This window comes from Pelophylax lessonae (genome assembly GCF_965119305.1).
Source record: "Pelophylax lessonae genome assembly, chromosome: 6".
Lineage (NCBI taxonomy): Eukaryota > Metazoa > Chordata > Amphibia > Anura > Ranidae > Pelophylax > Pelophylax lessonae.
The window spans coordinates 68,973,932-68,986,020 of NC_138773.1; the positions used below are offsets into that span (position 1 = coordinate 68,973,932).

Genomic DNA, 12,089 nt, shown 5'->3' on the forward strand with positions numbered 1-12,089 from the left:
AACCATGTTGTTTCTACACATACACACAATATTGTCAACAGTATTTGGATGCCTGCATTTACACGCAGATGAACTTTAATGGCATCCCAGTCTCAGTCCGTAGGGTTCAAAATTGAGTTTGCAGCTATAACAGCTTCAACTCTTCTGAGAAGGCTGCCCACAAGGTTTACAAGTGTGTCTATGGGAATGTTTGACTATTCTTCCAGAAGCGCATTTATGAGGTTAGACATGGCTGTTGGAGAGAAGCAGTCTCTGCTCTAATTCATCCCAAAGGCGTTCTATCGGGTTGAGGTCAGGACTCTGTGCAGGCCAGTCAAGTTCCTCCACCCCAAATTGGCTCATCCATATCTTTATGGACTTTGCTTTGTGCACTGGTGCTCAGTCATATTGGAACAGGAAGGGGCCTTCCCCAAACTGTTCCCACAAAGTTGGGGGCATGAAATTGTCCAAAAACAACCCCATCTACTCTCTGAGGGACACCGCATTTTTTACGTTACAACTCATTCATAGAATGTAGGCATTTCACGGCTCATCCAGGACACCAGCGACAGAACTTCTACTCCTGTCTGGAGTGTATTTGGTAGCTACAGATCTGTCTCAGGATCACTCATCCTGGGACTTGTATTGCCAGTAGGTAGCAAAGCACTGCCAACCAAAATATGGCAAAAACAATAAAAAACTATTTCCATGCCAAATTAGTTACAATTACAGTTAAAACTAGAGATTGCACATACCTGTCTTTAAGAAATGGCACACTCACACGCAATAATCGTTAATGAAAAATATATTTTATTTGTTAACAATTTTTCACATTCAATACATATTATGCCTCTCCCTCACACTAAAATGCAGAGTGTCAGCAGCAGAAAGGTACAGACTTTTCTTCCCTCTTTATTACACTGTATTTTAAAAAATAAAAAAGTCACAAAAAAGAGAGTACATACAGCAGTTCAAAAATATGATGAGATGTCTAGATCAGCCTTTTTCAACCAGGGTGCTTTGAGGTTTCTTCAGGAGGTGCCTTGGCAAAATGCCTAAAAATTGCCCAAAAAGTGTATACAAGCCAAAAGGGTGGATCACGCCTGCGTTTTAGTTACACAAAGCCACACGTTTTCATTGCACACCATTACGACCTTCTAGCAGACGGCATCCTGACAACCAATGACATAATCAGTTGATAAGGAGGATGTCAGTTGCCTCCACAGTATCCTTGTTTGACCCTCCCCTGCCCCTCTCCATCAGCGGGGTTTACATTACCTGAGTGATGGAGAAAAACTGAGGAAGAGGAGAAACATTGGTATACTAGTTAGTACCAATGTGCAAAAGTGTATTTGATTTGGACGAATAAAACACCTCAAATGTTGGGTTTCCTACGTGTTTGGACGTAATGCATTATGTAAAAGTATGAGAATAGCTTTTTAATTTTTATAATGGGGTGCCTTGAGACTGTCCATAATTTTAGAGGGTGCCTCGACTGAAAAAAGATTGAGAAACACTGGTCTAGATGCACACCTTTCCTGTTTAGAGCAGCATAGGAGGGCACAGGTGATCTCGGTGCTGGCATATCTTGGGGAAAAAAACAGCAATGGGTCAAGGCGTGCTACATGTTTGACTGCTTAGTAATGTGGGAAAACCTACCCAGGACTGTTTTATACTGCCCCAAACACCATACAACACCAGTCTATTAGGATACATTGCATTGCCCATCTTTTGAAAAAGCTGCCTAATGCACAATGGACCAAAAATGTTATCTGCTCTTCGTTGGGGGAGAGCCCTGCAATGCAAGGTAGTGTATTACAGTGCTTTTTGGTGCACCATTACCAATAACTGGTGCTGCTGTGCACAAACTCACGTAAGGTGCGATAATCCCAGCAAAGTGGTGAGAATGGGCCCTAAATCATTTCCTGGACAGATCAAAAGACAGTCATTTAATGATTAAAGGCCCAACTGTACCTATTAAATTATGTAAATCCATTCATGTTGCATAAAAAAAAAATAGAGCTGGAGTCACAATTTTGGGATACTTCTGCGGTGTGTGTAATATTCCGTGCCTTTTTTCTTTTTTGCCGTCTTATGTTAGGCATAGAAGCCAATCTGATATCCCCTCTCTCTGCTCTAAACTGCTTTATCACTACTTGTTCATCATCATTGATCTTTGCCCCACCCTACTGAATTCAAATCATCCATGAGAACTGGTTTAGGAACATAATGGTGTTGCCATCAGCGAGATTGCAGCTCTGGTTATTAGGAAGGTTGGAAAATGAAGGCATACATCTTACTGATGACTGTGGACAACACTCATCTCTTATGTTCGTGTTCATATCCAGTACCCTGCATTAGCAGCACATGAAGTTATAAAACAATACCACAACTGCTAAATGTCCATCTATTTAAAGAACAGTCATCTTGTTTGCACATTGTCCATCACCCTATGTCAAGATGGGGGCAGCACACAATTCTCCCCAGGAGGTGGCACATAAAAGACACCGCCATTGTTTCCTCTAATTTTTTTTTTTTTTACCAATCCTATTTCTTCCAATTTTACTATGCATTACATGGCCTGCATGTTCTCCAATTAAAACCACTCTGCACTAGCCGAGGGATTGAGCAGGAATGCGTCAAACAATGAAATTAGTGTTGATCAGGCGCTAACTGTCCAATTCCTGCAGCAGCTTCATTTACTCGTCTTTGTCTGAGAGGCCCACACATCTGTGAAAGAGAACAACAAGGATATATCAGGAAGAGAATAGAAGACATTGAAAGAATCCCACCAACTGAAAACAAGCATGCAAGGTGGTTCAAATATTTCCAGACTTAACTGGCTGTATGACTGTTGCAGGTCAGTGACTTACTACATAGTATACCAGAATCAGCATGAGAGCCATGGAGGCGCATCTTTAAAAAGAAGTCAGCAGTGTCAGCTCCTATAATTCTATCTTAAAGCGGAGTTCCACCCAAAAGTGGAACTTCAGCTTTAGGTGGTCCTAACCCCCTGACATGCCACATTTGGCATGTCATTTTTTTTGGGGGGGGGGGGGGGAGCGGGTACCTAGTTTTGACAGGTACCCGCTCCCACTTCCGCTCGGAGCGCCGCGGCGCCCCTGAGCGGAAGTTCTCCTCTCCCCCTCCCTCCCTGCAATCTTCTGGGACACGTCAAAGGTCCCAGAAGATTGCCGGCCAATCACGGCGCGTAGTGCAACTCGCGCATGCGCAGTGCGTACCCGGCTGTGAAGCCGCAAACTGTCACAGCCGGGTGCCCACAGCAGTGATGCCGGCGCCGAGGGAGAGGATCGAGGCTAAGGGCGGCCGCATCGCTGGACCGTTGGACAGGTGAGTGAAATGGCTGGAACTCCGCTTTAAGGGCTTAAAGAGCAACTCCAGTTAAGGATATTTTATATATGGTTACATTGGTCCCTCTTGTACATACTATATCTGGCCAATGCACCTGGAAATCAGTGAAGTAGACATCACTACTCCAGCGATCTTTACTTGCTTCCAGATCCAGCACTGAGAGGCTCGGCCTACTGCATTCTGAACACAGGAGTTCTGAATGAATGCAAAGCGTTCTCTGATTGCACGGGGTGGAATGATCATGCTCTTCACCTTGTCCAATCAGAGAATGCTTTTCTTTCATTCATGCATTCATGCTGAATGGCCAACCTGTACACAGTGACACAGTCATGCTGGTTTAGAAAATGGCCTTCTCCCAAACTGTTGCAACATGGTTGGCAGCCTACAACTGTCTGAAATCCTATTGACCAACACAGGGCCAGCTGGCTCTCTTTGCAGCCCAGCAGCATTGGGCACTTTGTAGAGATGCAGCAGGATGTAATCTTCATTCCCACACCCAGCAGTAAAATTGAGCAATTACTAGCAGGAAGAGGGATCACCAGCACTGCCACTGACCATCAATGAAGGGGTTGGAAAAGTGACCACCAATGTAAGGGTCTTTATTGCGGTCAGTGACACTAACATTGGGGGATGCTATTGCAGTCACTGACATCAATGCTGGAGGTTATTGTGGTAACTGGGATCGATGTTCGGGGTTATTATTGCAGTCAATGGCACCAATGCTGGTGGTTATTATAGTGGTTGTAGAACAAATGTGGGGGCTTACCATTGTGGTCACTGGCACCAATGCTGGGGCTTATTATTGCAGTTGTTGGCACCAATGCAAGGGCTTATTATGGTGGTTGCTGGCATCAATTCGAGGGTTATTTATATAGTCACTGTTAACATTGCTGGGGGTTGTGATAGCTGGAACCAAAGCTAGGAGGTATTATTGGGGATCGACCGATTAACGGAGGCAGATATTCACTTTTTTTTTAAGTATCGGTATCGGCCACAAACTTACTAATATGACCAATATTGCGTCAAGTGGTTGTACTGGAGTGATGGCTGAAGCTAGAGGCATCTCCCCGGTACTGTTGTTTAGAGCCGACAGATGGATTTCTTGTAATGATAACCGATGCGGCCGAGAACCCGCTTGATTGTCATTACAAGAAGCGGAAAGGGACGCCCCCCCCCCCCTCGCCACCTTCTGTGGCTCGCCTGGGTCTCCCTTCCCACTGGGAGACCCTGAGCGACCAGCAGGCACATCAGCTGGCTGGTCGAAGACCCGAACAAAGTCGCATTCAGCTCTGATGGGGTCCCAGATGTAAAAACCCAGAAGCCATGTCATGACATCACTTCCGGTTACTAGAGCCTTAAAGGCGCCAGATTAAAAAAAAAAAAAAAAAAAAGACAGAATTCAAAACAGCCAAACTTGGTGTTTTGAATGCTTTTAGGTGCAGAGGAGGGATTTGGGGTCTTTTAGACCCCCAGATCCCTCCATAAAGAGTACCTGTCACTGCCTATTACTGTCACAAGGGATGTTTACATTCCTTGTGACAGCAATAAGAGTGATCAGAAAAAAAAAAAATATTTTAAAAGGACAGTGTAAAATTAAAAACCTTACATGTGCAGAATATGGGGTATCGGCCTGAAGGGTGGCCGAAAAATCGATATTGGCCCTGAAAAAGCGATATCGGTCGATCCCTAGTTTTTATTGCAGTCACTGGCACCAATGCTGCTAGTTATTATTACAGACACTAGCACCAATGCTGGGAGTTATTGCAGCAACTGACACAAATGCTGGGGGGGCTTTTATTGTGGCGGCTGACACCAATGCTGTTATAATTTTGGTCACTGGCACCAATGCCGGGGGTTATTGTGGGCACTGACACTAATGCTGGGGGTTATTGTTGTGGTGACTGAAACTAATACCGGGGGCTAATATTGCAACCACTGACACCAATGCTGGAAGATAATATTGGAGACACTCATACCAATGATGGGGCTTATTTTACTCTCAATTTATCCTCAATTTTCAGATACTCAAAGCAATGTTTTTTAACACACAAAAATGAGCTGCTGCTGTGCAGCCCTCTGGAAGTGTTGGAGGCTGCCCTTGATGTCCTCTATAATAAAGTTGACCCCTGCTTGTCTAAAATGTCTTTCCATTATGATAATATCCCAACTTAGGAAATAAACACAGCATTAAAAAACACAAATAAAAGAGGGCTTTTCATGGCTGGAATTGTGCAGGAAAACTGTAAATGGCTCTCTGCTACTAAGAATGAAAAATGATCATAGAAATATTATGATGATCTCCTACTGGCTCTATTGGCTTTGGGTAGTGAAATGTCCGCAGGACACAGTGGAACAGTTAAGCACAGAGACCGATCAAATTTCCTTTTCTTTCCCCCATGTAGAAGAATACATTGCAGGATGCTGTGGGGATAAACATTGCTTCTCCCCTTAGACCCTTTAATAAATAGGGTTGACTGAATCTTTGGTCTTAAAATATATTTAAACCCAAAAACAAAATTGTAATATATTGCCATTTACCAGTCCATAGATGTAGTGGCTGCATTAGCTTTCTTTTCTCAGGCTAAAGTACATTCTGCAAGTACAGAGAACTGCTGATCCTGCAAACAATTCAGTGTCCTTGTAACTTCCTGTGCACTGAACTGAAATCTCAATCTCTTCCAAGTTATCTTGTGAAAACACCTTCCCTCTATGTAGTTGAGGTGAGAAGGTGGGAGGTGTTTGTAGTCCAAATCAGAAAAAAAAGCCTAAGGTGACAATGCTGCTCCTCCATGGATACAGTGCCATGAGTGAGCGTTGTCATCCTTCACCCTAGGAAGAGTGTTATTGGCAGGATAACCAGGTGAAAAGAAATGCTGCATGTTACAGAGAAGGACCCTTCCCCTCTGTGTAGAAGTATTTGTCCATTTGCAGAGGTCCAACACACCCTCTGCTGAGTCAGAGCGAGAGCCCTCCAATCAGCAGGGAGCACAAGCTTTGCCAATTAACTCAGCAGAGGAGGGGTGTGAGACATCTGCAGAGAGACCACTGCTTTTGCACAGAGTTCAAGGGTCCTTTTCTGCAGCATGCTGGCAGGGAATAGACATTTCTACTCAAGGCTGTGGCTGCTTTCTAAAGAAAACACAGTGTAAGGCTGTGCACACCTTTTGTTTAGATGTACATGAAATGTATTTAATGGACATAAACTGAAAGTTCATTTAGGCTTGCAGCAGGGAAATTTGCATACGTTCTGCTTTGTTACAATAAAAAGTGCTGGTATTATATAAATAGATTAATAGTGTTTGAACGGGGAACTATGATAAAGCAGCCCTCAACCCACACAGTTAATTATAAGAACGCACGGTCATTATCAAATACTGCAGTGTCCAGGATCCTTTTCAGAATCTGCTGAGAAGCCGCTGTATAGAGCACAATTAATAGCACATTCCAATTAACAAAACTTTATAGAAGGGTAGGCTCAAGTAATAGAAGTAAAGAATCAATTGTCAACGATGGATGGCAGCGCACAATCTGGCAGGCATGTAAACCAAAGGAGGATCCGAAGTCAACCATAAAATTATGATGGAATAGTTTATTGGAAAAAAGACAGGAACATAAAAGCACATTACCACACCAGGTCTAGTAGCGGGCAAAGGCACTGATGGAGTTAAAGGTTTGGGGTGGAAGGATCCCAGGAACGCCAGATGCCGAGGCTAACCGGAGTGGTGGCTAGAGATGGACTAAGCTGGACAACCGCCGGCGCATGGTGAAGCCGTCACCGGGGGAATCAAGGCAATCATGCAGTAACCGGAAGGAAGACCAATCATCTGGAAGAAAGCCAGGAACTAGTGTGGAGCGCAAGCGTCCCCGTTGCCGTGAATGCGCGTTTCCCGCACATGTGCTTTATCAAGTCCTTTCTACAAAGTGCCTGGAACCTGTCTTTATCAAAGAATCAATTGTGACTGTTTTTTGGAATCCAACAGCTGAACTCCTGCCAAATAATAATATACTGTACATAGCCAAGATACATACATCAATCAACAACCTCATTATGACCACCCACCATAACTCATTGAGGTAGGGATTCCGCTACACCTCTGAATGTATGCTGTGGTATCTGGCACCAAGCCATCTGTAGCAAATCCTCCAAGTCCTGTAAGATGCGAGGTGGGGCCTTCATAGGTCGGACTTGTTTTTTCAGCATACCAGACCTGTCACAATGACATCACTTCCTATTATTACCTCCCCTTGTAATACATATTGTTTATTGTTTTGGCGGCATATCAAAGTGAGGTTTGGAGCGCACGCTGGTTTTATTTCCGGTTTTCTGCGGTCCAATGCCTATTTCCACCAGGTGTACCCAACAATTTACACTCCTATATATATGAGTACTGGCTACCTGCTGACTTTATCTTTTGAAAAAGGCATTTATGCCGAAACATGTAAAGAGGACTTGGTCAGCCCAGCTGTTTTATACTTTATATGCCTATCTTTCACGGATGTCTGTAAGTGTATCAGCTTTTTTAAAATAAATTGTTTTTAGCAATATTACGCTATATGTCCCTCCATATTTTTTTCTCGGATTTACCATCCACCATGTTGAAGGGGAATCTCTGAGTGATTTTATCTGCTGGAGATCTACATGGTATCTACTGGAATCGGTGAAAATTGTGGGGACACTCCATCATCTTTAAGCCTGTTTGACTCCTATACTATAAGGTATTTGGGGTCCCATCCATTTGGTGAGCGCAATCTTATTTCTACCTTCACTGGTGTCGGGAATTGCTGCACATATTTGATTTGCACCATTCATATATGTTGGACTTTTCATCACCATCATATTTTTTATTTTTATGGAATGTTTCCTGTGATTGGACAATTTATGTTGTTGGACATTACCTTTGTTTAGCGCTGCACATTTTTCTTATTTTTTATTGGTTTATCATTTTCCTTGGTCTAGTGATTGGTGTCAGCCGCTTATACATCTTTTAAGTTAGCGCAGTCATTTTTTGCTGTATTTTAATGTGAACCTGTCATTGACTTTGCAAGTCTTTTTTTAAAGATGTACCTTTTCTGATTAAACGCCAAATAAAATCAAAGCCATTCTTGTGCTTTTGCCTAGGCGGAGATTAAGTTATTTCTTTACACCGCAATGTGCACACTTAAGTGCAGGTAAACGCAAACGCATTGGCATGCTGCTTTGCAGTGCATTTTTACATGTCTCCTCACTTTCTGGAAGATGCAAAGGATCTACGGCACAGCAGAGGAGCTAAAATTTGTGCTGGCTGTTTGCCCTGAGCCTTGCACTGCACCTACACGCATTAACCATGCGCTGCCTTGAAAAAAAAAAAGTAATGCTTTTTCTCCAGTGCAAATCAACACCACACTGTCAACGGCTCCCATTCACATACCTTCATTTTTACAGGTTCTTGCAATGGAATACATTGAAAAAAAATGTGCCAATTCATCTGGTGTGATGGCTGCAGGCAGGAGGAAGCATTTCCTCAGTCTCCTCTCAATCAGTGTTTAGACTGCAACATTGTTACTTCTTGCCAATAAAACTATACTTGTTCTAAATTACAGCCAATTAGATAATCCCTTGCATTATCCAATGTCATAAAAAAAAAAAAAAAAAAAAAAACACCAAAAAGGGAGACTTTGATATGGTGCCAATAGAAAAACCTCTGCGTTCCATTGTCAGTACTTTCACCGGTCCGCCTACTGTTCTAACCAGCAGGGACAGACACCTACAACATATATATAGTAGCGATAATGAATGAGCACTGAAAGCTTTACTCATGCCTCCCAGGGCCATCTTACTGAATGGGCATGCTGGGCAGTGGACCTGGGGCCCCACTTGCCCGGGGGGCCTCACCTGCCCAGGGACCCAGCCAAGCATTAGTCCCGATTCCCGTGTGCATGCCACCCCCAAACGTAGCATGTGGCAAGCGCCTGTTGGCCCTGCGCTGCTGTCGGGCCACTTGGGCCGTGGAGGGGGAGCCCACAACTGCAGGAATGCCTGTCCGCCTCTACGGGAACAGGCACACCCAGGACAGTCGAGGCTGACTCCCGTCCGTGTGTGTGCTCACTGGACCCAGCCGCCGAACTTGGAAGCTGTCATTAGCCTGTCACTGCTGTACCAATAAATATTGCTTTATCGATAATTTGCATTTTTATTCTCGTGGGTGATTGTGTAGGCAGGGCCCCAGTGCACTGCATTGCCCGGGGGCCCTTTAATGCTCCTAAGATGGCACTGATGCCTCCTTCCCTTCTACACATCCATGGAGCTTCTAATACTGTATGTTAGTGATACTGGGCTCCTATAATGCTGGCACTGGGACTCCTGTCCTGCCAATTTGCCTTCCTAGCTGCATGCTACAAGTAACATCACCTAAAGGTGAGAAGGAGCGGTACCCAGCGATGCTTGTAAGTAATTGGGCGAGGTCATCCAGGATCCACCATCCATTACTAGGGTTGTTCCAGTAACATAGGATGCTAAAGGGCTGGCCAGAAAGAGGGCTCCATGGGCGATCTCCGTTTTATTGCCTGGTCGTTGTAGAGGAATATTATTCCATACACCGGCTGCTTCTGCGGCTGCTCCACCTACAATAAAATGCAAGAATTAACTTGAAGTGTTAAATATATCAAAGTGTAAACCAAGAGCACAAACATGGAAACTGCTTGTTCATGCAACATGGACTAAAATAGGCATAAATCTCCTGGTGCTTTCTGGTGCCTGGGGAGCTGCATGTGCCATGTACAGCCTGCCATAGAAGTGAATGGCTGTACACAGACGTACTCTTATAAAATGCGGATGCTTCTCTGCATTGTTATTTATCCACGTGTGGGTCCAGTGGTTTTTACAAATGTTTATGGAAGACCTGTCGGATACACTTTTGCAGGTAAATGACGATGCAAATAAGCATTGTGCTCACAAGAGTATGTCACTTTTACTTGTATGGCAGGCTGTACATGGCACATAGGGCTCCTTGGGCACAGGTAATGACTGCTAGATTTAAACTAGGCATTAAAAAAAATAAAAAACTAAAATTTAAGCACATGAACACTTAAACTGTTAACACATCTCTGGCACCAAGCTTTTTAGACCTAAAATTGGGTGCTTGCAAGTGGTTCTAAAGGCTTAATTTTTTTATTTTTACCTAAAATAAGAAAACATGCTATACTTAACTGCTCTGTGCAATAGAATTGCACAGAGCAGCCCTGATCTTCCTCTTTTGGGTTCCCCTGCTGGCACTCTCTGCTCCTCCCCTTTTGAGTGTGCCCCCATAGCAAGCTGTATGCTTCCTACAGCTTCCTGAGCCTGGCTGAGTGCATCCATAGACACACTCAGCATGGCTTAGCCTCGTCCCATGCTTACAATATTTGACAGACTGCAGCAGGAGCCATAGGCTCCTGCTGAGGCCTCGGTGTCCTGTAAGAGCAGAGTGAGAGAAGTGCACCGCTGCACATGGGCACAGCGCTGGATTGAGTGAGGACTCATATATATGCGTGTGTGTGTGTTAGATTTTAGGTAGATTTGAATGGGATGCCCAACAAGTGCATATAGTTGTGATGGTTTGGAGTCCACAAATTGTTGTCCATACAATGTATATAGGCATCTCAGTCTGAATTTCCCAGGTTTGTGTTATATATTAACCACTTGCCGAACAGTCACTGTGTATATACTGTGGCAAAGTGGCGCTATTGTGCGAAGCGACGTATCTGTACGTCGTTTCGTTCAATAGCCACTAGAAGGCGCTATGATCGGCTAGCGGGGATGTCAATCAATGTCTGCCAGCCACCTGCGATCATCCCTGGGAGAGGCAGATCGCTCTGCAAGGGGACAAGATGGAGATCTTGTGTTTCTGCTAAGCAGCAACCCGGATCGCTGTCTTCCCCCAATCAGTGCAACCCCCCCACAGTTAGTAAGCACCCCCTAGGGACACACTTAACCCTTTGATCGCCCTTGATGTTAAATCCCTTCCCTGCCAGTGTCATTTTTTTTTTTTTTTTTTTCAAAACAATTTATTGAAAAAAGACAAGGAGCATTACAGAAAATGAACGCCAAGCGTAACAGTAATCGCAATTCAGTACAAGCAAAAAACAGTACATTGCAGCACATTACAGGTCAGCCTATGAGTAGCATAAGAGGAGAGGACCTCCCCATCAGGCAGAGACAGTGTGAGGGCCTGCAGAGTAAAAACCAACGTAATATACCACAAAGTAAACGGAGACCCCTGCCAGTGTCATTAGTACAGTAACAGTGCATTTTTTTTTTTTCAATGATCACTGTATTAGTGTCACTGGTCCCTAAAAAATGTCAGTTTGATGTCCAATTTGTCTGCTGCAATGTCGCAGTCTCGCTAATAAATCGCTGATCGCCGCCATTACTAGTAAAAAAAAAAAAAAAAAATAATAAAAATAATCGCATCGTTTGTAGATGCTATAACTTTTGCGCAAACCAATCAATATGCACTTATTGGGCCTTTTTTTTTTTACCAAAAATATGTAGCAGAATACATATTGGCCTAACTTGATGAAAAAAAAAAATTTATTTTTTTAAATGTTCTTATTGGCTGTGTTTTATAGCAGAAAGTAAAAAAAAAAAAAAAAAATTATATATTATATATATATATATATATATTTTTTTTTTTTTCAAAATTGTGGCTTTTTTATTTTTAGTTTATAGCGCAAAAAATAAAAACCACAGACGTGATCAAATACCACCAAAAGAAAACTCT

The 12,089-nt window shown here is 43.5% G+C and overlaps 1 protein-coding gene across 3 annotated transcripts in view; it reads right to left on the reverse strand.

The window, feature by feature from the left end:
• Nucleotides 1-2,350: 2,350 nt before the first annotated feature.
• DECR2 (2,4-dienoyl-CoA reductase 2) overlaps nt 2,351-12,089 on the reverse strand; it is a 37,021-nt gene continuing 27,282 nt past the window's right edge. For 2 of the 3 annotated variants that reach the window (XM_082262419.1, XM_082262418.1), the window contains 2 exons: nt 9,763-9,951; nt 2,351-2,709 (listed from right to left, as the gene is read on the reverse strand). In XM_082262419.1, coding sequence (XP_082118545.1) covers nt 2,675-2,709; nt 9,763-9,951 — 224 coding nt within the window. In that variant the 3' untranslated portion in view covers nt 2,351-2,674. Of the gene's footprint in view, nt 2,710-9,739; nt 9,952-12,089 lie in introns of all 3 variants that reach the window. The other variant, XM_082262420.1, reaches the window with a different exon arrangement.